Raw genomic sequence first — 25,499 nt, 5'->3', positions numbered from 1 at the left:
TTGCTCCAGGTGCTCCGGTTTCCTCCCACACTCCAAAAGACATACAGGCTTGTAGGCTTAAGAAAGAACTGCAGATGCAGGAAAAATCAAAGATAGACGAAAATGCTGGAGGAACTCAGCGGGTGAGGCGGCATCTATGGAGAGAAGGAATAGGCGTTGTTTCGGGTCGAGATCCTTCTTTAGTCTGAAGAAGAATCTCGACACGAAATGTCACCATTTCCTCCTCTCCATAGATGCTGCCTCACCCGCTGAGTTACTGCAGCATTTTCTGTCTACACATCTCTCATTCCCAGGTTCTCCTCCTTAATGCAATCAGTGTAAAGATGAGTCCCGACCTGATGCACGGGCCTGTCCATTCCCTTCCCAGGTGCCGCCTGTCCCGCTAAGTTACTCCGGCACTTTGTGTGTCTTACAAGAGACGGCACTGACCTGGAATCTCTCGGGCATGTCTGTGACTCTGATCTCGTTGTCCTGGTCTGTGAGGTGACTGCTCTCCAGCTCACTGGGCTCATAGATCTCAAAGATGCTGCGCCTGCTGACACGTTTTTTGGCGGTCTTCTTCGGGCGAACCCTGGTTTCGCCTTCACCCAATTCCTCATCTTCAAACTCGTATTCCTCCTCCATCTCCTCATCGTATTCATTGTACTTCTCAAATTCGTCGTAATCAAAATCCACTCCGAAGATCTCCTGGGCTTCTTGAAGAGCACTGCGAATAAAATCAACATCAATTACACTGGTGCAGAGAGCAGTTTAAAAACCCAGCTGGATAAAACACACACCTGCCTCGATTTCACTCTCGAGATACAGCACAGAAACAGGCCCTTCGGACCACCGAGTCTGCACCGACCAGCAATCCCCGTACAATAGACAATAGGTGCAGGAGTAGGCCATTCAGCCCTTCGAGCCAGCACCACCATGCAATGTGATCATGGCTGATCATCCCCAATCAGCACCCCGTTCCTGCCTTCTCCCCATATCCCCTGACTCTGCCATCTTTAAGAGCCCTATCTAGCTCTCTCTTGAAAGTGTCCAGAGAACCGGCCTCCACCGCCCTCTGAGGCAGATAATTCCACAGACTCACAACTCTCTGTGAGAAGAAGTGTTTCCTCGTCTCCGTTCTAAATGGCTTACCCCTTATTCTTAAAATAAGGGATAAGTACTCGCACACTAGGGACGATTTACAATTTTTACCAAAGCCAATTTGGAGAGTGGGAGGAAACCGGAGCACCTGAAGAAAACCCACACGGCCACAGGGAGAACGTACAAACTCTGTACAGACAACAGCCGTAGTCAGTATCGATCCCGTGTCTCTGGTGCTGTAAGGCAGCAACTCGACCGCTGCGCCACCATGCTGCTTTGTCATATCGACAACTTGTCATGTTGTAATATGACAAAGATTAAGAAACATTTAGACGGGTTAGACAGGTTTCGAGGAATACCGGCCAAACGCAGGCAGGTGGGACTAGTGTAGAAGGGACATGTTGGTCGATGTGAGCACGTTGGGCCGAAGGGCCCTTTTCCGCGCTGTAAGACTCTATCTATGATAATCCAACACGGAAGGTCTTGCTGTATCTTTAAAGTAAGGTCGAAAATGCTTTCTTCGTGTTTTCTTCTTTCCTGTTCTACAGGACAGTTTGTGTTGGGCAGCTTGTGTTAATTTTCCACAGCAGAATATTACTCACGCGTCAGTGTACCCGGGGAACTTCCTCTTCCATTTTGGCTTCTTAAGTGGTTGCCCGTCATCATCAACAATGAAGTCATCAATATCTACGATAAATGCACAATCAATTAAAAGGTAATCGAAATTCTGTTCCTCAATTCTCTTAAATCAGAATGATGCAGACGTACAGTAACAAAACAAACTCTTCACTCACTGAGTCCACACTAACCATCAAGCACCCATTCACATCACTCCTACATTAGTCCCATTTTCCTATTCCCTAATTCCATGTTACAGAACGGATGTTGTCCGTTGGTACACGGTGCAGAGAGGATGTAGCCGGGACTTGAGGGTCTGAGTTATAGGGAGAGGATGAGCTGGCTGGGAGGGCTGGAAGATGCGTTTCCCAGGGAGGTGAATGATATTATGAGAGGAATAGATTGGGTAGACACACAGAGTCTCTTGCCCAGAGTAGAGGAATTGAGAACCAGAGAACCAGATTTGCACGGGTTTCATCCCAAGTCTCAAAGATGTGCGGGTTTGTAGGATAGTCGGCCTCTAAGTTGCCCCAGTGCTTAGGGATTGGATGTGAAAGTGGGATAACATAGAACTCAGGGTGGTACGGTGGCGCAGCGGTAGATCTGTTGCCTTACGGTGCTTGCAGCGCCGGAGAACCGGGTTAAATCCCGACTACAGGTGCTATCTTGTTTGTACGTTCTCCCCGTGACCTGCGAGGTCTCTCCGAGATCTTCGGTTTCCTCCCACACACCAAAGACTTGCAGGTTTGTACGTTAATTGGGTTGGTATAAATGTTAAATTGTCCCTAGCGTGTGTAGGGTAGTGTTAGTGCGCTGGGATCACCGGTCGTGGCGGACTCGCTGGGCCGAGGGGCCTGTTTCCGTGCTGTATGTCTAAACAACATGTGCTGTATGTCTCTAAACTCCAGTAAACTAAACTAGTGTGAACGGGTAATCGATGGTTGGACTTGGTGGGCCAGAGGTTGTTTCCATGCTGTATGTCTAAACAAAACTAAACTATGAATAACTACATATCAACAGCATCTAACTTGTATCCAGGAAACAATGACAGTTAATTTTATTTAATCGAAAACAAGTGGAAATTGTAAAGGGAGGTGGGGAGGTGAAGATTAAAGGGCTGTCCCACTAAAGCGATTTTTTGGGCGACTTGCCAGCACCCGTCAAAGTCGTCGAAAATGTTCAACATGTTGAAAATCCAGCGGCGACCAGAAAAAGGTACGACTCTTTGGGCGACTACTCACCACCAAACAGGCGTCACCCCGCGATAACGCGGTGAGTAGTCGCCCAAAGAGTCGCACCTTTTTCTGGTCGCCGCTGGATTTTCAACACGTTGAAAATTTTCGGCGACCTGCTGCGACTACGACGAGTTCCGGCAAGTCGCCGAAAAAAATTGCGTAAGTTGGACTGACCCTTTAAGTTTCTCGAGTTATGAAACACAAGTGCAACGGGTTAGACATTGTAACAAGCATTTTGGCTCAAGCCTTCTGCTTCAGTGGCGACTCCTGCAGATTTTCCCACCTCATTCGATCCAATCTTATAACAATCTATGATACAGGTGCACAACCTTTTATCCGGTGTTCTGGAAACCGAAAAACTCCGAAAACCGGCCATTTTTCCAGGATGTCGTCTGCACACCAAAGCTCGCGTTTGGCGCCAAACTTGACCCAAAACGACCCACGGTCAACCCAGGTCTGTACTACTGTAGCGGCTGCCTCCTCCCCGGAGACCGGGGAGACGCTTAAACATCTGTAAATCATTGTTTAAATGTTAGTCAGTTAGTTTGGAGGGCTTTTATGTGAAGGGGGGGGGTGAAGGGGTAAACTTTAATTCTTAGTCCCCTACCTGGTCGGAGAGGCGGGGAGCGGTCAATGCCTTACCGGGTCGCCGTGCAGTAAGCTCCGCAGCGCTGTGGCCGCCAACTCCCAGCTGGGGCTGCGGGCGTCCGGCCGCGGGTGGCGCCGGGTGTAGCTCCAACCCCGGCAACTCTACCCCTGGCTGCGAGGCGCTCAAAATCCACCTCCGCCCGCGGCCGGACGCCCGCAGCCCCAGCACACCGCGAATGTTGGGAGTCGGCGGCGTCGCAGCGCTGGGATTACCAGCGGGGAGCTGGGCAATGCCTTACCGGGTCGCCGTTGCGGTTAGCTCCGGAGCGCTGTGGCCCGCCGACTCCCAACATTCGCGGAGCTTTGGGCTGCGGGCGTCCGGCCGCGGGCAGCGCTGAATTTGGACCGCCTCGCAGCCAGGGGTAGAGTTGCCGGGGTCGGAGCTACAACCGGCGCCGCCCGCGGCCGGACGGAGCCCCCAGCTCCGCGATGTTGGGAGTCGCCGACCAGGTAGGGGACTAAGAATTAAATTTTTCCCCCCTTTACCCCCCCCTCCCCCTTTACCACCCCCCACCACCAGTCGCCACAGAAAAATCGTCTCCAAACTAACCTTTAAGTTTTATGCAATGATTCCCGGTCTCCGGGGAGGAGGCAGCCGCGCAGCCAGACTTTTCAAGCCGCTCGCGCTACCTTCCTAATCTATGCTAAAAATCTTCCATTCGGAAATCCGAAAATGTACGAAATCCGGCAAGTGTCTGGTCCCAAGACTTTCGGATAAAAGGGTGTGCACCTGTAGTAGCAAAGAATATAATCTAAATTTTACTTTGATTTTGATTTCAATTTCTGTAATACATGAGGCACGACAGTCAGAGAGTGCTCTCTTCCGAACAGAAAACAATTGACTGTACATGTCAGCAATGAGGCTATTTGCTTCCTCACATCCTGCCCTGAGAGTACCTGATTCCTCATCCTCTTCCTCCTCTTCTTCCTCAGGCGCCACCACGGGTACTTCCACCTGCTCTCCTTCCTCCCCTTCATACTCGGGGAAAAGTTCATCGGCAATCGCCTCCTTCTCGTGTCCTTTCTTGGCCGTTTCTTCCTCCTCCTCGTCTTCATCGTCAGATACTTTCTTCACACGCCGGAATTTCTGCTGCTGATCAACGGTTATTCACACAATTAAAACGATTGAATATCTGTTCTGACCAAACAAACTGAACAATTGGGAACCATATTCTGCACCCCGAGATCCATATTCTGCACCCTTTATCTTCTCCTATGCTTTCTCTATTGTACACGAGCTTCATTATATTTATTTATCTGTTTGGATAGCATGCAAAACAAAGGTTTTCACTTAATAATAAACTAAAAACTAAACCTATAAACTAAGTCTGAGGAAGGGTCTCATAGAAACATAGAAAATAGGTGCAGGAGTAGGCCATTTGGCCCTTCGAGCCTACACCGCCATTCATTATGATCATGGCTGATCATCCAACTCAGTATCCTGTACCTGCCTTCTCTCCATACCCCCTGATCCCTTTAGCCACAAGGGCCACATCTAACTCCCTCTTAAATATAGCCAATGAACTGGCCTCAACTGGTCTCGAACCGAGGTGTCGCCAATTCCTTCTCTCCATGGATGCTGCCTCCAGCATTTTGTGTCTGCCTTCAATGTCAACACAGCTTTAAACCACAGATGGGCTGCACTGAGGATGCTGTCAGGCATAGCAACTGGGTGAAAGGATTGACTTCCGTCTTGAAAGCCGCTTATAATAAAACATATTAAAAAAAGAGCTGTTTAAGAAGGAACTGTAGATGCTGGAAAATTGAAGGTAGGCAAAAATGCTGGAGAAACTCAGCGGGTGAGGCAGCATCTATGGAGCGAAGGAAATAGGCAACGTTTCGGGCCGAAAGCCTTCTTTAGACTTCAACGCTTCCCGCCCCCCAACCCTCACATCAGTCTGAAGAAGGGTTTCAGTACGAAACGTTGCCTATTTCCTTCGCTCCATAGATGCTGCCTCACCCGCTGAGTTTCTCCAGCATTTTTGCCTACCTTAAAAAAGACCTGTTTATTTTTGTACTAAGGGGCTATTCCGAAGACGCTTACTTTTAGTACAACTGACACTCAAGATAAGGAAGGCCATTCGGCCCTTCGAGCCTGCACCGATTTAATAACTGGCTGATCCTCCAACTCAAAATCCTCGTAGCCTTTTCTCCATACCTTCTTTCCCCTTGTCAGGGCCGCTCTAAGTGTAGTGCTGGCCTTCTACCCTCTGTGGCAATTAGATTCTCTTAAACCAGTTCTCCAGCATGAATGGATTTCCCCTACACAAGATGGACTTCTCGGACACCTTTGGTCAAGATTCTTAAACCAGCAGCATGAATGGATTCTACACAAGATATCTCACACCTTTGGTCAAAGGTCATTATGAGGACAAAAATAACAGGAATGTTGAGAAAGGTGGCGTATGATGCAATGATTCTAATATTGACTCCCAGAGAACACCACTGTTTACATTCTTTGCAGAACAACAACTAATGCAAACAATGTGACCCCATGGGCTATAATGTTGTCAACAAGTCGATCACGTGAAGACACGCCAAACGACCTTCGGAAGTCTGCTTCAGCTTCATCAAACCTCTCCTTAATTCAAAGATCTGATTAATACAAATATGGCTCAAGCAATTACCTGGAGCTGTTAACCACACGAGGGGCGAGGGAGTTGAAGAGTTATATTTCTAGTTTCTAAACAGATACTTTTCCTTTTACCAATTGTGTTGAGAGGGGCATTTGGCCATGTAGGCATAACTACATCATTAGGCATTACTGCAGGATACGGATCATGTGCAGACAGAGATGAGTTCAACTTAGCATTATGCTCAGCCTGGATATTGCAAGTCCAAGAGTCTGTTCCTGTGCTGTACTGCTCTATGTTCTATTCACGTGGGAAATATGTGCAGAGCCAGATGGCCATGTGCAAATCTCTTATACAGGCCCACCATCGATTTTCCGGCACCCTTAGTTCCAGGGCCTTCCTGGATTATCCGTTTTGCCGGACCAACAGAGGTCACGGCCTCCGAGAGGAGTCCAACAGTACTGGAATGGTCCACCTAGGCCGCCGAGAGACCGGCCCGCAAAGTCGGCTATGGGAGCGGACCTGCCAGAGTACCAGAACCCTGGACGCAGGGGGAAAATCCCCACCCGCCAATCGGACAGGGAAGTCTGGATGATGTCGAGATCAGCCGCCTCACCCGGCCTGGGCGCCACATATTCGGGGGGACTTCCAGGCGGGGGGGGGGGGGGGGGGGGGATTTCAAGTGGCGCTCTCGTAATTTGGTCCGAATTAAAGGGGACGCAAGTTCCCAGAAAATCGGTGGCGGGCCTGTATATCACTTTATTTATTTGTTTATCTGAAGAGTTTTTTTTCCGTATAAAGGCCGCAAGTGCCGTTCAAATTTTCAGAGGCTAGCAGTCACCACCTCGAAAGACGCTGAACCGACCGAATTTTCTGCCTGTAAATGTGAGTGATTGTGTGAAGGCCGTTCCGTGCAGCGTATTCAAGGCTAATTGATTAGTTGGCCTTGGAAAGCAGACAGATAAGAGGGTGGTGAAATGAAAATTGTCCACACAGAACATCTGAATCCAAGCTGAATCTGCGGGAAACCGGACGTGGGAACAGCTGAACAGAAGGCGGACAATAGGCAGCTGCAGAGCGGCACAACAGTGTGGCCTCCCTCCAGAGTTTTATGGCATGACGATACTTAAAGCCCATTGAGTTCATGCTTAAACTATACACACTGCCCCGCTTACCCCAATCTTTTACTTTACACTTACACTAGCTCCAGAATCTCACATTTCATTTACAGTACGTCATTGACAAGGCTCTCACAATTTTAATCCATTTGACCTCCCAACTTCTAGCCTCTTAATCAACTCCCAAATATAATTGCTTCACCACTGGCAGACTTGTGTTCAGCTGCCAAGATCCTCAGTTCCGGAATAACTTGCTTAAGTTTATCCACTGCCACGACCGTATTCCCGTATCGCACAAGATATTCTGTGATCAATGTTTTAATGATCTCCTTTTGGAGTTCAGTCTTAAATTTTAGAACATAGAATAATAGTACAGTGCAGGAACAGCCCCTCGGTCCACAATGTTTGTGCTGAATATGATACCAAGTTAAACTGATCTTATCTGCCTGCACATGATCCATAACCCTCTGTTGTCTGCGCTTCTTCCATGGCCCCTAATTTGAGGAAGGAAATTCTTGCTATTGAGGGAGTGCAAGGTTAATTCCCGGAATGGCGGGACTGTCATACGCTGAGAGAATGGAGCGGCTGGGCTTGTACACTCTGGAATTTAGAAGGATGAGAGGGAATCTTATTGAAACATATAGGATTATTAAGGGTATGGACACGCTAGAGGCAGGAAACATGTTCCAGATGTTGGGGGAGTCCAGAACCAGGGGCCACAGTTTAAGAATAAGGGGTATGCCACTTAGAACGGAGACGAGGAAACACTTTTCCACTCAGAGAGTTGTAAGTCTGTGGCATTCTCTGCCTCAGAGGGCGGTGGAGGCCGGTTCTCTGGATACTTTCAAGAGAGAGCTAGATAGGGCTCTTAAAGAAAGCAGAGTCAGGGGATATGGGGAGAAGGCAGGAATGGAGTACTGATTGGGAATGATCAGCCATGATCACATTGAATGGCGGTGCTGGCTTGAAGGGCCGAATGGCCTCCTCCTGCACCTATTGTCTAATACTCCAGGTGTGGCTTTACCGATGTCTTGTAATAACTGTAACGGGGTTCCAACTCAAAGGTAGACACAAATCCTGGAGTAACTCAGTGGGACAGGCAGCATCGCTGGAAAGAAGGAATGTGCGACGTTTCGGATCGAGACCCTTCTTCAGACTTCCAACTCAATGCCTGACCGATAAAGGAAAGTGTGGCACGTGCCACTCTCGGTAAATTATGCGTTGCAAGGTCATAAGTGATAGGAGCAGAATTAGGCCATTCGACCCATCAAGTCTACTCCGCCATTCAATCATGGCTGATCTGACTCTCCCTCCTAACCCCATTCTCCTGCCTTCACCCCATAACCCCCGACACCCGTACTAATCATGGAATTGTATATGGAAGTGCAGGGAATAGAGGGATATGGATCATGTACAGGCAGATGAGATCAGTTTAACTGGGCACCACGTTCGGCACAAACATTGCGAGCCAAAAACATGGTGGGTTCCAATGCCGTACCGTTCTACCTTCTTTAATTCCCACTTTTGAATTATTAAAGCTACCAGAGCAAAATAATGAGTTTACCCGTTTGACTTTGACACCCAGGTTTTCCTCAATGAGGTCAAAATCATCATCTTCCAGCCTGTCGTCGTAAGCTGTACAGAGCAAGAGAACAAATAACACCATTAATGCACAATGCACATTCTGTTAAGTATTAAAATGTCTCTAAGGTTCAGATAGCAAAACAGTTATTTCAACACAAGAATCACTGACATCTTGTTGGGTATCATCACTCCATTAAATTCCCTCGAGAAACCTCCAGGGATGTTGACTGCTTCCTCTATTACAAAGTAATATATTCAATAAATATGTTTTCATAAGTTCATAAGTGATGGGAGCAGAATTAGGCCATTTGGCCCATCAAGTCTACTCTGCCATTCAATCATGGCTGATCTATCTCTCCCTCAACCCCATTCTCCTGCCTTTTCCCCATAATCCCCGTCACACATACAAATCAAGAATCTATCTATTTCTGCCTTAAAAATATCCATTGACTTGGCCTCCCTCCATCGTCTTCTGTGGCAATGAATTCCACAGATTCACCACCCTCTAACTAAATAAAATCCTCCTCATCTTCCTAAAGGAACATCCTTTAATTCTGTGGCTATGACCTCTGGTCCCAGACTCTCCCACTAGTGGAAACATCCTCTCCACATCCACTCTATCCAGGCCTTTCACTATTCGGTGAGTTTCAATGAGGTCCCCCCCCCTCTCATCCTTTTAATCTCCAGCTAGTACAGGCCCAGTGTCATCAAACGCTCATCATATGTTATTGCACTGCCTGGGATCATTCCCGTCAACCTCCTCTGGACCCTCTCCAGCGGCAGAATATCCGTTCTCAGATGTGGGGCCCAAAATTGCTCACAATTCCCCACATGCAGTCTGACTAGTGCCTTGAGATCCTTTGAGAAATGTTTCAAAGGAAGACGCAGAACACATTATAAAAAAACCTTTAAATTCTCCATCATGCGGTGTGAACTTTGGTCCAAATATCTGTAACAGCTGAAAGAATGTTTCAACGTCTTACAGCCCAATTATCTAAAGAGTCAAGTGTGTTTTATTATCGTATGTCTCGCAAGGAAACCACTGAATTCTTACTTGCATTGACACGTGTATGTAAACACAGTAGATACCAAAATAAACAATGAAAAGTTCAATGTAAAAAAGGCAATAAAAAGTGATTGATATCAATACTGACTTCCGAGATGACGCCCAACCCACTGACTATTTGTGTGCTGGCCACAGAAGCAGATTTACAATCACGTATTACAATCGCTCCACGCTCTTAAATCTCAACCCCTACTGTAACATTTTTTATACACTGTAAGTGTCTCGATTGTAATCGTATGTTGTCTTTCCGCTGACTGGTTAGCACGCAACTCCTTCTTCTTTCGAGTCCATCTTCCATGTTACAAATGTTGACCTCGCTGTCATCGTCCGTCCTGAAAAGGACGCAAGTTTCCGGCGACCATCAGCGGGAGCCATCACTTGTCGCTATAGATGGTGGCGGTAGCAGAATTAGCTCTGGATACTTCCAGTTTCCAGCTCCACCTGGTGGACGCTACTGCACGCGACAAAGGCTTTTCACTGTACCTCGGTACACGTGACTATAAACTGAACCGGAACTGACTTTCGCAAAAAGATCAATATTAAAAACAGCAATAAAATGTTAAATATGAACACTGACTTTTGCGTTTCCTTTTCTTTGCGATGGAGTCTGAACCACCAGATCCTTGACTGCCAGCATCTTCCTCCTCCTCTTCCTCCTCATCATCCTCCACATCGTCATTAATGAAGTCCTTCAAATTTCCCTGCTCGTCTTGGTCATCTGCATTTTCATCTTCTTCTTCCTCTTCCTCTGTGAGTGGGGGGGGGGAAGGGGGAGAAAAAAAAATTAAACCTTTTCCAAATGAGCTTTAGATATCCACGATAGGGGCGCAGTGGTAGAGTTGCTGTCTCACAGCACCAGAGACCCAGGTTCGATCCCAACTAGAGGTGCCGTCTGTAAAGAGTTTTGTATATTTTGTATATTCTCCCTGTGACCGCATGGGGCTTCTCCAGGTGCTCCGGTTTCCTCCCACACGCCAAAGACGTGCAGGTTTGCAGATTAATTGGCCTCTTGTAAATTGTTCCTAGTGTGTAGGATAGTGCTAGCGTACGGGTGATCGCTGGTCAGCGAGGAATCGGTGGGCCAGCGAGGAATCGGTGGGCCGAAGGGGCCCGTTTCCACGCCGTATCACTAAAACTAAAACCGATTAACATTGCTGCTATAACTACCCAACCAAGCCAAATAAACACTGCGTGCTAGACACAAATTGCTGGAGTAACTCAGCGGGACAGGCAACATCTCTGGAGAGAAGGAATGGGTCACCTTTTGGGTCGAGGCTCCCCTTCAGACTAGCATCTGCAGTTCCTTCCTAAACATCGTGTGCCTATCATTAACTTGCTTGCTTTACTGTTTTTGAAAAATTGTACAGCATGGAACGGGCGATGGTGTCTGCATGAACCACCATGCCAATTTTAACTTTATGACTGGCCAAAGTGGTGGTCTTCCCCAATCCCCTGCCTATTTAAATGTCCCTTGAATACCTATGCCCATTGTTTTGGCTGGAAAGGTTTATCTTGCATTGGTACAGGAAAGGGGTAGTTAACTTTAGTAGCATGGTGCCACGACAACAACATGAAGAATGGTCCCGACCCGAAACCTTTTCTCTCCATCACCATCAGAGATGTGCTCTGAAGTTCCTCCAGCACTTTAGTTCTGCTCAATATTCCAGCACCTGCAGTTTCTTGCGAGTCTGAAGGGTCCCAACCCAAAACGTTGCCAGACTATCCCCCCTTATAGATACTGGCCTGCCCCTGCACCTATTGTCTACTGCCTATTGTAGGGGAAATATGAATTTAAGTGAGCTCGTGTGGGGGGTGATTAACGGATGGCTGGACAAAGGCTAGAGATGAAAAAACAAAGAGTACGTGATATTAATAAGAGGATACAAGGAACTGCAGATGCTGGTTTTTGAAAAAAAAGATACAACTGCTGGAGTAATTCAGCGGTTCAGGCAACATCTCTGGCGAACATGGGTGGGTGACGTTTTGGGTCGGGCCTGGATAAGGGTCCCAACTTAAAAACTAGAGTTGCAATTTTTTAATTTTTTTTATATATCACAATTTTTTTTTACTAAAGATGAATTAAAGTAAGCGATCATGCCTTTAAATAGCTTAAGCATCTTATAGGATGACAAGTTTCCGTAGACACCAACCGCAAGGAACAATACCTGTACCTGGAAGACAAAGTGCTGGAGTATGGAGCGAAGGAAATAGGCAACGTTTCGGGCCGAAACCCTTCTTCAGAAGTGTTTCGGCCCGAAACGTTGCCTATTTCCTTCGCTCCATAGATGCTGCTGCACCCGCTGAGTTTCTCCAGCTTTTCTGTGTAACCTTCGATTCTCCAGCATCTGCAGTTCCTTCTTAAACAAAGTGCTGGAGTAACTTGGCGGGTCGGTCTGAAGTAGGGTCCTGACCCAAAACCTATCCATGTTCTCCTGAGGTGCTGTCTGACCTCCTGAGTTACACCAGCACTAAACATTTGACGAAAGATTACAGCATCTACAGTTCCTTGTGTCTCTAATATACATAACAGCACTTCTTGTCCACAAAAACACACTTGGGAGAACAAACAGCATAGTGGCATCCCATAGATCAATCTGTTGATTAGTCATTCCAAAAGATCCACTGAATATTACGTATCCACTGAAAATGACATATTTTCCATGTGTAGCTAGATGCAAAAATAAGCATGGTGGACAAATCCTTCTTGCAGCTTTGGTGTGCAGGCAATATTCTTCCAGCATTTCTCATGATAGGTTGCTATGGTTTGCATCTCCCCAAAGCATCTCCAACAGCATTGCTAAATCCCAAACCTCTCGGGGGGGGGGGGGGGGGGGGGGGGTGGGGGGGGGGGGGGGGGGGGGGGGGGGGGGGGGGGGGGGGGGTTGAGAACAGATATCAGAACTGAATGTGACAAACCAGTTAAGTTTTATGATTAACGAATGCCCTACTAGGATACTGCTGGTGGGGAATTTATTGATAACGGGTGTGCAGATGCTGATTTACAAGGAAGATAGATACACACTGCTGGAGTAACTCAGTGGGTCAGGCAGCATCTCTGGAGGACATGGGTAGGTGATATATCGGATTGGAAGCCTTTTTCAGACTCATTGTTTTTTTTAAATCATCGTCTGCAGCTCTTTGTGCCATCTTCCTATTGGAAGTGTTATATAGTGGTGGTGTGTTGCTGGGAATGTTGCAGGCAATTTAGTTTTAGATGCTGTCTGAATATGAAGTCAAATTTATTGTCTCTTTCAAGTCAAGTCGGAATATAGAGTGGCTTGGGCTGCATGCATGATGGGAAAGGTGCATATCAATCATTAAAGAATATTCTAATTAGGGTGGTGAATCTGTGGAATTCAGTGCCACAGGCAGCTGTGGAGGCCAAGTCAATGAGTATTTTATTTAAGATGCAGATTGACAGATTCTTGATTAGTTTAGTTTAGATGTACAGTGCGGAAACAGGCCCTTTTGCCCAGAGTCTGCGCCGACCAGTGATCCCCGCACACTCGCTCTATCCTACACGCACTATGGACAATGTACAATTTAACCAAGCCAATTAGCCTGCAAACCTGTACGTCTTTGGAGTGTCGGGTATATTAGTATATCCCCATTATAACGGGTGTCAGGGGTTATGGGGAGAAGGCAGGAGAATGGAGTTGAGAGGGAAAGATAGATCAATCATGATTGAATGGCGGAGTAGACTTGACAGGACAAATGGCCTAATTCTGCTCCTATCGCAAATATCCTCTCTTTATGAGCGAGGCAAGGCCATACGTGGAGAGACTGCAGGAGAGTGATGGTTATGCAGCGGCCTGGCTGTTAGATTGTGATGGAATACAATTCTCTGGCAGCTGACGGACCTCAGCTTCAAGGTGTAGATGCAACTTCACCTCAACAATGCGTTCACGACAGAAGAGTTAGTCATTCGCTAAAGGAGACTTTACTGGAGTGTCCAATCAACACCTGTCGCTACTTCGTTTCAACTGTGTACCACTGAGCACGCCGACTGTTCTACACGCGACAGGGGCCTGGGCCGACACGGTGAAGGATGAATTTACAAGATTCACAGAGAGGTATGACCGTGAGAACTACAAACAATCTTCCCTGCCTCTTAGTGTCTTTAGTGTGGGCGGGTGATTAATGGTCAGTGTGGACTTGATGGGCCAAAGGGCCTGTTTCCATACCTTATCTCTAAATACCAACTATCAGTGAGTTCACAGAGCTAACCCGGAGTTAGAGTTATCACATTTCCCAAAAATGGTCATTAGTATATGGTCCCACTGGGGTATTGGCACCAAGGACATTTCACAGGGCAAGCAACATAACGAAGGCCCCAAAACACAAGACATCGTCAGCAATGATGGCATTTCTTTCTCTGAACAGGTCACAAGTGAATCAAAGGGCTGGAGGAACTCAGCAGGTCAGGCAGTATCTGTGGAGGGGATGGGCAAGTGATGTTTTGGTTCAGGACCCTTCTTCACACAGGCAAATTAAATCTGGTTTGGTATTCTTGTGATCAGTTTTAGCTCTTTAGTTCCAGGTCATAGTCATATAGCATATAAACAGGCCATTCGGCCCAATTTTCCCACACACCGGCCAACACGTCTCAGCTACACTAGTCCCACCTTCCTGTGTTTGGTCCATATGCCTCCAAATCTGTCCCATCTGTTTACCTGTCTAACTGTTTTTTTAACGTTTGGATAGTCCCAGCCTCAACTACCTCCTCTGGCAGCTTGTTCCATACACCCACCATCCTTTGTGTGAAAAAGTTACCCCTCAGATTCCTATTAAATCTTTTCCCCTTCACCTTAAACCTAAGTCCTCTGGTCCTCGATTCACCTACTCTGGGCAAGAGACTCTGTACATCCACCCAATCTATTCCTCATGATTTTACACACCTCTATATGATCACCCCTTCAACCTCCTGCGCTCCTAGGAATAGAGTCCCAGCCTGCTCAACCTCTCCCAATAGCTCAGACCCTCTCCAAACTCCAATCTCTTAAAATTAAATTCTCCAGCTCCCGAGATAAGATTTCAATTTGTGTCTTTGGATAAGTTCAAGCTTTAGGATTTAAGGAAGATGGATTGGATTGAGAGCTTGACTCTCCTTTCCTCTTGTTCCTACGCTGCCGGCTCCTTCAATTATTTTGTTCATATTGTGTCTAGAATGTGCCTCCAAAGTCTTTCATGGTTAAATTAACAGACTATCATGTGACATTTGGAACTACTTTTCACAGACTGTAGAAACAAACAACTGCAGACGCTGGTTTACACCAAAGATGGACACAAAGTGCTGGAGTAACTCAGCTGTCAGGCAGCATCTCTGGTGAAAAAGGATGGGTGAGGTTTCCGATCTGGGCCCTTCTTGAGTCCCAGTCTGAAGTCGGGACCCAACCTGAAACGTCATCCATTCATCTTCATGAACTAAAATGGAGGGAGGATCACCAGCAGCAAGAGATACGAATCTTTGAGATGCTGAAAATGTGACAAGAGCTGGACACACATCAGATTTTTAATTTAAATAAATTTAAATTATCAGGTCCGGGGGGGGGGGGGGGGGGGGGGGGGGGGGGGAGATCCCCCTTCCACGGGTACCACGTAATCCCGAGCTACCTGCTCCATGGTCGGATAGTCGGCGACTGAACCGTCTCCCCTACCTGGTTTGCCAGGTGAGGAGGGGGCTGTGGACCCCCAGCAGGACCAAAAACAAGACCTGTCAAAGGACGGATGAGCTCTTAGCGAGCCAACGGCCATCCACACTTCAGTAGAAGTTGCATTCACTGTCGTACATAGCATTGTAAGGAACGATGATAAAGCACACACACACACACACAACAAAATTCTATACTTCCAGCAGCGGAAGTCCGCAGGAACTGGAGGACAGAGATGTGTCGTGTGTCCGTCACCGTTCCAGTCGGAAACCAGCGCCACTGCGTTGCTAACGTTTTAAACGATGATGAATTCCTTTATAAAGATTTAAACTAATTGAAAGAGCTGCTTCTTACATTGCCATTATACAGCTTTTAAACCTTGGCTAGGAATTCACAGCAGCAAACCTCACAGGGAAACCATGTTACACGGGCGGCTTCACAGTTACACGTACCATCATCGTCTTCCAAGAATTTCTTGGGTTTTTTCGGCACCACTGTACCTTCTTCATCATACTCTTCCTCAGACTCCTCGGCTTCACTCTCCACAAAATCAGACATGTCTGCAAAACCTAGAGAGAGAGAAGAGAGAACAGTGCAGGTGAAATATGGCCTACATGACACCCATAATCATTTAACATTAAGCAGGGAAAAAAATAGCGTATATAATAGTTTTGATTTTTTTTTTAGTTAAGAGATACAGCTTTGGCCCACCAAATCCGCGCCGACTAGCGATCACCCCACATTAACACTACCCTACACATGCTAAGAACAATTTTTACATTTACACCAAGCCAATTAACCGACAAACCCGTACGTCTTTGGAGTGTGGGAGGAAACCGAAAAGCTTGGAGAAAACCCACGCAGGTCACGGGGAGAAGGTACAAGCTCATAGCACCCAGAGTCAGGATCGAACCCGGGTTGCTGGAGCTGTAAGGCAGTACTGCTACGTCACCATGGCGTATGACTAAATAAAACCTCATTGAATGGATATCAAAATAAATGTTTTTCCTCCCCTCCTCTTCCACCACTTTTATTAAGATAATACTAATCAGGTGAAACAGACAGACACAAGGTATGAAGATAAATACGAGAGCATTAATGCCTTTTTGATGTTTAGTGAGGCAGGTCTGGTGATGCAGAACAGAAAGATGTTCAGATATTAACCAAAGATAAGATAAGGTTGGAATAACTCAGCGAGTCAGACAGCATCTCTGGAGAAAACAGGTGACATTTCAGGTTTAGACCCTTCTATTCTACATAACATTTAGAATGGTCTCGACCCAAAACGTCACCTATTCCTTTACTCCAGAGATGCTGTCTGACCCGCTGATTTACTCCAGCTTTTTGTGTCCATTTTTTGGTTTAAACCAGCATCTGTAGCTCCTTCTTATTCAGATAATAAGCAGCTTGTTTGTTTAAAACATCCCTGTCTGTATCACCCTGATGCAGGTAGCTGAGACTCAGTCAAGCAGAATCCCAATGAGCAACATCACCTGATGGAGAGTCAGCAGGCCAAAGAGAGAAATTGGAACACAAACCAATGAGATAGTTTTGTTAAAATCTCCACTGCCCATCCTCCTTTCTCCTCCCTCCATGCCATCTCCCCTCCCTTCACCTCCCCTGCCCCCTCTCTGAGGCAACGGGTCAAAGTGAGAAATTGGGACACAGACCAATGACTTGCCTTGCTTCCCTTCCCTCTCTTCTCCCCCCCTCAACCCGTTCTCTCTTCCCTCCTCCTCTCCATCCTCCCACAACCCCCTCCACACCACCTCTCTCACCCCATCCTATCCAACTCTCTCCTCTGAGAGTTCCTCTGGTCTGAGGAAGGGTCTCGACCTGAAACGTCTTCTCTTCTCTCCCTCGTCAGGCTGCGGTCTCTCCTCCGATTCTCCGCCTAATCTCTCGGACTGCGACCCATTGAGCAGCCGCTCTGGGCCAGTAGCGTTTGTCCATCCTCCCCCCTCCCTACCCAGGGCTGCCCTCTCGTCCGGCTCCGTCCCTGCAGTGGAACCGGACTCCACCCTCCCCTCCCCCGCATCAGACTCTCGCTCTCTCCCCCTGCACCAGGCCTCTCTCTCCCTCTCTCTCCCTACCTCTCTTCCAACTCTCTCTCACACCCATCCTCTCTTTCTCATCCTCCTCTCTCCCCTCTCTCCCCCTGTACCAGTCCCACCTTCTCTCTCTGTGTCTCTCTTCCTACCTCGCTCTTACTCACCCCCCCCCTGCACCAGGCCCTCTCTCTCTGCCTCTCCTCTCTCTCTCTCTCCCATCTCTTCCCTCTCCCACTCTATCTCTCCCTTTCTAGGCTCTCTCTCTCTCCCCTCTTTTATCCCTCTCTCCCTCTCCCCTTCCACCCCCCCCCCCCCCCCCTCCCCCCACCACTCCCCCCCTCTTCTCCCCCTCTCTCTTCTTCTCTCTCTCTCTCTCTCTCCCCCCTCTCTCTCTCTCTCTCCCTCTCTCTCTCTCTCTCTCTCTCTCTCTCTCTCTCTCTCTCTCCCTCTCACTCTCTCTCTTCTCTCTCTCTCTCTCTCCCTCTCTCTCTCTCTCCCCCCCCCCCCTCTCTCTCTCTCGCCCTCTCTCCCTCTCTCCCCGTCTCTCTCTCCCTATCTCTCTCTCTCTCCCTATCCTTCTCTCTCTCTCTCCCCCCTCCCTCTCTCTCCCCCCCCCCTCTCTCTCTCTCTCTTCCCCTCTCTCTCTCTCTCCCCCCTCTCTCTCTCTCCTCTCCCCTCCCTCTCTCTCTCTCTCTCTCCCCCCCCTTGTCTCCTCCTCTCTCTCTCTCCCCCCCCTCAGGCCCGAGGCCCAGCATCCTGGGGCCGGGTCTCCGCTCCAGTCGACGCGGCGCTGGCCACCACTGCGTGGGCGGGGAGGGGGGAGACGCCCGGGGTTTTACCTCTCTCTCTCCCTCCCCCCCCGGGGCCGCCACCATTACCTGGGCGAGAGACACAGAGAGACGAGGAGACGCGGCGCCGCTTCCACCGACCTCAGTCCGTCCCCGTCCGCTGCGACTGAGGGGGAAATGGCCGCCGGTGCAGCGGCAACTCCGTCCGCCCGCCCTCCACAGCCCCGACACTTGGTTCCGCCCGCGTCACTGCCAGCCCCAGCGACAACCACAGCAACAGGCAATGTATCTGAATGTGTCTGAAGAAGGGTTTCGGCCCGAAACGTTGCCTATTTCCTTCGCTCCATAGATGCTGCTGCACCCGCTGAGTTTCTCCAGCTTTTTTGTGTGTGTACCTTCTTTTCTTGGTCTTGGTTTTCTTGGTCCTTCAAAGATATTCCAAATGGAATTTAAACTGGAGGTGGTGGAGGGAGGACATGAGCCAGAAGGGGGTTTTGGGGAAAAAAGAGCTACCTTAAATTTAGCCTGAAGAAGGGTTTCCGCCCGAAACGTTGCCTATTTCCTTCGCTCCATGGATGCTGCCTCACCCGCTGAGTTTCTCCAGCACTTTTGTGTACCCTTCGATTCTCCAGCATCTGCAGTTCCCTCTTAAACAGGCAATGTATCCTGACCGACACAAAATGCTGGAGTAACTCAGCGGGTCAGGCAGCATCTGTCTGAAGAAGGGTCTCGACTCGAAACATCACCCATTCCTCCTATCCAGAGATGTTACTCCAACATTTTATGTCTATCTTCAGTTTAAACAGTACAATACAATACAATTTATTCGTTGTCATTTGAACCCAGAGGTTCAAACGAAATTTGGTTTCTGCAGTCATACAAACATGAAGAAGAACCAAGACACAACACAATTTACACGAACATACATCACAGTGAATCTCCTCCTCACTGTGATGGAAGGCAAAGTCTTATCTCTCCCCTGCACTCCTCGTTCTCCTCCCGATGCCGGTCAAAGCCCCCGGCAGGCGATGGTAAATCAGCATCTGCAGTTCCTTCCTACACATTCTATGCACCCTTACCAGCTTGATCATAATGTCATAAGCGATAGGAGTAGATTTAGGCCATTCGGCCCATCAAGTCTACCCCACCATTCAATCACGGTTGATCTATCTCTCCCTCCTAACCCCGTTCTCCTGCCTTCTCCCCATAACCCCTGACACCTGTACTAATCAAGATTGATGTGTAGGAAAGAACTGCAGATGTTGGTTTACACTGAAGATAGACAGAAAATGCTGGAGTAACTCAGCGGGACAGGCAGATTCTCTGAATGTATCCTGGGGTTGGAGCTGCTCCCCACAGCACTTGGAGTTTTGCTGCACGACATTAATAGAATAATGACATAAACAAAAAATAAACAAATGCTTAAATTAACCAGCATTGATATTTACTCCCAATTGACAGCGTAATCCACAAGTCAAGTCACTGGCACCTATACAGGGGCTGTGTAAAAGAGAGATAACATATAAAACAAAGAATAAATAACTTATTTTGAGGCTGTAGATAGTGGGCCACAGCAAAGGCTGCGACTTGGGCTCCAACAATTCACGTCAACAATTTGGCTGTGGGGGCAAAATGTAACAATTTTTGATAGAAACATATATAGGTGAAGGAGTAGGCCATTCGGCCCTTTGAGCCAGCACCACCATTCAATATGATCATGGCTGATCATCCAAAATCAGTACCCCGTTCCGGCTTCCAAGTATTTGGGAATATGAATAGTGACGAGGATGCTAAAAGGGGGATACAGACAAGCTGAGTAAGTGGGAAGATGGAGAATAATGTGGAGAAATTATAGGTTATACACTTTTGGGAGGGAAACGGAAATGTTGGGTATTTTTGTTTTAAATTACTTCGCCCGCCCTGGACCAGCCACATCGAAGCAATGGCCAAGAACGGCCAATGGCCTTCGAAGGCTTAGGAAGTCAGCAAATCCCCAACACTATCTCTCCAACTCCTACAGTTGTGCCATAGAAAGTCCTCACAGTGGCGCTGCAGTGAGACCAGTGCGTCCTCCAGGAGTCCGCTAGTCCTCCTAGTGGCGCTGCAGCGACTCATCCAGTGCCCACAGTGGAAGCTGTAACTTCTCCAGGCGGCCACTAGTCCTCCCAGTTGCGCTGCGGTCGCTCTGACCAGCGCCCACCACTGGTCCTCCCAGTAACATCTCCAGTGCCTGCGGTTGGGGCCGTGACCTCCCCCAGGCGGCCACTAGTCTTCCCTGCGGCGCTGCAGTGAGACCAGCAGGTCCTCCAGGAGGCCGCTAGTCCTCCCAGTGGCGCTGCAGCGGCTCCTCCAGTGCACCCGCAGTTGGGGCTGCAACTTCACCGGGCTACCGCTGGTCCTCCTCGTGGCGCTGCAGTGAGACCATCAAGTCCTCCAGGCGGCCGCTAGTCCTCCCAGTGGCGCTGCAGCGGCTCCTCCAGTGCACCCGCAGTTGGGGCGGCAACTTCACCGGGCTACCGATGGTCCTCCCAGTGGCGCTGCAGTGAGACCGTCAAGTCCTCCAGGCGGCCGCTAGTCCTCCCAGTGGCGCTGCAGCGGCTCCTCCAGTGCACCCGCAGTTGGGGCTGCAACTTCACCGGGCTACCGCTGGTCCTCCCTGTGGCGCTGCAGTGAGACCGTCAAGTCCTCCAGGCGGCGCTGACGAGTCCTCCAGCGCTCACCACTGGTCCTCCCAGTGGCGCTGACGAGTCCTCCAGCGCTCACCACTGGTCCTCCCAGTGACGCTGTAGCGGCGCGGACGAGTCCTCCAGCGCTCACCACTGGTCCTCCCAGTGGCGCTGACGAGTCCTCCAGGTGTCCGCTAGTCCTCCCAGTGACGCTGCAGCGGCGCTGACGAGTCCTCCAGCGCTCACCACTGGTCCTCCCAGTGACGCTGCAGCGGCAGAGACGAGTCCTCCAGGTGGCGGTGGCGGTGGCGGGGAGACGGAGGGAAGATGTCGGCGCTGCTGCGGTGCGGCTCCAGCTGTAGGCCCAGGCCCAGGCCCAGGCTCGGGCCCGGCGTCCCGCCGCTGCCGCTGCTGCTGCTGTGGTGCGTGTGGGTGAGCGGGTTGCCGGCGTCGGGCCGCGCACAGGCCGACCTCAGCCCCGTGACGTGCGGCTCCGTGGTCAAACTGCTCAACACGCTGCACAACGTCAGGCTGCACTCGCATGAGGTCAAGTACGGATCCGGTAGGTGGGGGTGGGGATAGTGTGGGGGTGGGGATAGTGTGGGGGAGATAGTGTGGGGTGGGGATAGTGTGGGGATAGTGTGGGGGTGGGGATAGTGTGTGGGGGTGGGGATAGTGTGGGGGTGGGGATAGTGTGGGGGGGTGGGGATAGTGTGGGGGGTGGGGATAGTGTGTGGGGATAGTGTGGGGGTGGGGATAGTGTGGGGGAGAGAGTGTGGTGTGGGGGGTGGGGATAGTGTGTGGGGGTGGGGGGAGAGAGGGTGGGGGTGGGGATAGTGTGTGGGGGTGGGGGGGGGAGAGAGGGTGGGGTGTGGGGATAGTGTGGGGGTAGGGATAGTGTGATGGGGGAGGGAGAGGGTGTGGGGGGTGGGGGAGAGTGTGTGGGGGGTGGGGAGAGTGTGGGGGAGGGAGAGAGGGGTGTGGGGGATAGTGTGTGGGGGGGGAGAGAGGGTGTGGGGGAGGGAGAGGGTGTGGGGGAGAGAGAGGGTGTGGGGGTGGGGATAGTGTGGGGGGAGGAGAGAGAGAGTGGGGGGGGGGGTGGGGATAGTGTGGGGGGAGAGAGTGTGGGGGTGGGGATAGTGTGGGGGGAGAGAGATGGGGGGGTGGGGGATAGTGTGGGGGGGGAGAGCGTGTGGGGGGTAGAGAGAAAGTGTGGGGGGGAGGGAGGAGAGGTGGGGGGGGGGAGAGTGTGGGGGGGTGGGGGGAGTGTGGGGGTGGGGGAGAGAGTGTGGGGGGGGTGGGGATAGTGTGGGGAGAGAGAGAGAGTGTGGGGGTGGGGGGAGAGAGTGTGTGTGGGGGTGGGGGAGAGAGAGTGTGTGGGGGGGGAGAGAGAGAGAGAGAGAGTGTGGGGGGGAGAGAGAAAGTGGGGGGAGGGAGAGGTCGAGGAGAGAACGCAGGTGAGAGAGAGACGGGGGGGGGGGGGAGGACAGAAGAGTCTGGAATTCTCTGCCTCAAAGGGCGGTGGAGACAGGTTTTCTGGATACTTTCAAGAGAGAGCTAGATAGGGCTTCTAAAGATAGCGGAGTCGGGATATGAGGACAAGGCAGGAACGGACTTCTCCCAATTCTGTTAGCCCTTGCTGTCTCCTCCCCTTCCTCAGCTCCCCTGCTGTCTCCTCCCACCCTCCAGCCTTCCGGCTACTCCTCCTTTTCCCTTTCTTGTCCCCACCCACCCCCACCCCTGATCAGTCTGAAGAAGGGTTTCGGCCCGAAACGTTGCCTATTTCCTTCGCTCCATAGATGCTGTTGCACCCGCTGAGTTTCTCCAGCTTTTCTGTGTAACCCTCGATTCTCCAGCATCTGCAGTTCCCTCTTTAACACAGGCAGGAACGGGATACTGATTGGGGATGATCAGCCATGATCACATCGAATGGCGGTGCTGCCTCGAATGATCTGCTCCTGCACCTATTGTCTATTGTGTCTCCAATCTTCAAACCTGTTTCTTCGCTCCTTGAACATTAAAAAAAAAAAAATGAATGTCGAAAGTGACTCCCCGTCACCTTTGTCCTTTCTTTCAGGAAGTGGCCAGCAATCTGTCACTGGAGTAACGGAGGCAGACGACAGCAACAGTTATTGGAGGATACGCGGGAAAAGCGACCTTGTTTGCCAGCGGGGGAACCCCATCAAATGTGGCGAGACCATCCGCCTGACCCACGTCAACACAGGCCGCAACCTGCACAGTCATTACTTCACCTCACCTTTGTCAGGGAACCAGGTGTGTTGACCTCATTCTTCTTCTTATCGAGTCCACACACAAGATTAGAAGTTGTTCAGCCAGAGCTGAACACACTTCTCGGCATCCGGACAATGGTGTCTGACTTGCGCTTCTTGTGCGTGGTGGTGGAAAGATTGGTTTGAAACAAGGCCGCGACGTGAACGCTCTTTCCTTGACCCCGTTGACCTCATAAGTTCATATATTATCAAAAAAACACCAATTGGTGTAGTGAAATTCACTGGCCAAGTCAGTCATACAATTAAAAAAAGCAGCAGACTCAGAAAACACATTTTAACATAAACATCCATCACAGTGACTCCCACACATTCAAAGCGAAAATAAAGTTCCAAGTCCTTCCCTTTGTTCTTCCTCAGTCGGGGGCCTCGATCCTCCTGTTGACGGGACGGTCTTGACTCCCGTAGTCGGTGGCGTTTGGGCCCTCCGTGTTGAGGAGATCAAGCTCCCATATCGGGGTGATGTCAGCTCCCCACGCCGGGCGATCAAACCTCGAGTCGGGGCTGGTCGAACCTTCCGCGGCGTTGGAGCTCCTGACTCAGCCTCTCCCGAGACTGCGAGCCCTTGATAGTAAGTCTGCTGTCCACGGTGGGAGCGATCTCAAGCAAGGGATCCGTTCCGATGGTAAGTTCGCGACAGTCACGACAGTCCGAGGCGGCTTCCAGCTCCATCGATGTTAGGCCGCAGAGCCCGGAGAATGTGATCTGAAACTTGATAACATCTCCGGGAAGGTAGGAACTTGAAAAAAATATTTCCCCCGGTCCCCCCCCCCCCCCCCACCACATAAAACAAACAGAAGAACATTAAAACAAACTTTAAACAAAAGCTAAAAATAACAAAAGGTATGAAAAAACAGACTGCCGGCAGAGCCGCCATCTCCTTCCTCCGGCCCCCCCCTTGTCGGAACCAGGTGTGTTGACCCAATTGGCATTTTGTGGCGTCACCTGATGGTCAGACCACTGACAGTCAAACCCTCGTCAGTGGTTACGAGGGCTGTCACGTGTCGTCATGGGCTAAGGGGAGTGTCCTGCTACTTAAGCAGATCTGACGTTGAGATCAAGAGTCGACAGGTAGCTGAGCTCAAGGCAACACCCTCGCTCAGCAGCAGCAGCAGCAACAATGACCGAATGACTCAATATGTTAGAGGGACCAAACGTGCATGTACACCAACCATGTAATGTCTGAATAAATCAAATGTTTGTTCACCACGTTTGGTGCCGCTACAATTGAATGATTTTGGGCCCTAAAACTAATCTCTGTGCCCTTTTGTAAAGTAATTTAAACCTAGTTTTGTTCTCAAATATGGATTTGGTTAAAGGGTTAAGAAAGAACTGCAGATGCTGGAAAAATCGAAGGTAGAGAAAAATGCGGGAGAAACTCAGCGGGTGAGCCAGCATTTATGGAGCGAAGGAATGGGTGATGTTTCGGGTGCAGGTACAATAAATTGAGTCTGAAGAAGGGTCTCGACCCGAAACGCCACCTATTCCTTCGCTCCATAGATGCTGCCTCACCCGCTGAGTTACCCCAGCATTTTTGTCTACATTTGGGTAAAGGGGATGGTTTCTTTTGTAATTGTTTCCTTTTTTTATGTGTTGTAAAGGAGGTGAGTGCATTTGGCGAGGACGGAGAAGGTGACAATCTGGACGACTGGACTGTGGTATGCAGTGAGATGTACTGGGATAGAAAGAATCCAGTGAGGTTTCAGCACACGATCACTGAGGTCCTGCTGTCCATTACAGGGGAACAGTACGGGAGGCCGATAAACGGCCAGCGGGAAGTCCACGGCATGCAGTATTCAAACCAATACAATTCCTGGAAAACGATGGAAGGGATTTTCATGAAACCTATGGAGGGTTCCAAGGCTGGAAATATCCATTCGGAACTATAATAAGCGATTATGATGCTGTCGTGTGACCTTTAATGTGATGAGACCATGAATGAAATCTTCTTGGGCCACACGGTTTTTCTTATCAGTATTATGCGTACTTTGACTTGAACACCTAATATGTCATGTGCCTCTAGTGTCGGTTATCCTGAAGACACCACTATTGTGCAACCTCCAACTCCAGTATTTTCAAACTGTTTTGGTTTGTTCTGAGAAAGAACTGCAGATGCTGGAAAAATCGAAGGTA

General features: G+C 49.6%; 2 protein-coding genes across 3 annotated transcripts in view; one reads left to right on the top strand and one right to left on the bottom strand.

Moving 5' to 3' along the window:
• Positions 1-18,656, bottom strand: part of supt6h (SPT6 homolog, histone chaperone and transcription elongation factor) — a 68,884-nt gene extending 50,228 nt beyond the window's left edge. Inside the window, exons 1-7 of one of the 2 annotated variants that reach the window (XM_055658123.1) lie at positions 18,503-18,656; positions 16,026-16,142; positions 10,500-10,670; positions 8,837-8,907; positions 4,479-4,674; positions 1,683-1,767; positions 430-706 (exon numbers count right to left, since the gene is read on the bottom strand). In XM_055658123.1, the coding sequence (XP_055514098.1) occupies positions 430-706; positions 1,683-1,767; positions 4,479-4,674; positions 8,837-8,907; positions 10,500-10,670; positions 16,026-16,131 (906 nt within the window). In that variant the 5' untranslated portion in view covers positions 16,132-16,142; positions 18,503-18,656. The remainder of the gene's footprint in view (positions 1-429; positions 707-1,682; positions 1,768-4,478; positions 4,675-8,836; positions 8,908-10,499; positions 10,671-16,025; positions 16,143-18,502) is intronic. The other variant, XM_055658124.1, reaches the window with a different exon arrangement.
• A 2,710-nt stretch (positions 18,657-21,366) lies between these two features.
• On the top strand, positions 21,367-25,298 carry sdf2 (stromal cell-derived factor 2). The gene is made up of 3 exons (XM_055658122.1): positions 21,367-21,640; positions 23,156-23,352; positions 24,968-25,298. The coding sequence occupies exons 1-3, from the start codon at positions 21,406-21,408 to the stop codon at positions 25,253-25,255; spliced, it is 720 nt and encodes a 239-aa protein (XP_055514097.1). The 5' UTR covers positions 21,367-21,405; the 3' UTR covers positions 25,256-25,298.
• Positions 25,299-25,499: the final 201 nt, after the last annotated feature.

Source organism: Leucoraja erinacea, chromosome 28, assembly GCF_028641065.1.
Source record: "Leucoraja erinacea ecotype New England chromosome 28, Leri_hhj_1, whole genome shotgun sequence".
In the NCBI taxonomy this organism is placed as follows: Eukaryota; Metazoa; Chordata; class Chondrichthyes; order Rajiformes; family Rajidae; genus Leucoraja; species Leucoraja erinaceus.
Note: the sequence above shows the minus strand (reverse complement) of the source record. Positions and strands in the feature narration are given on the sequence as shown.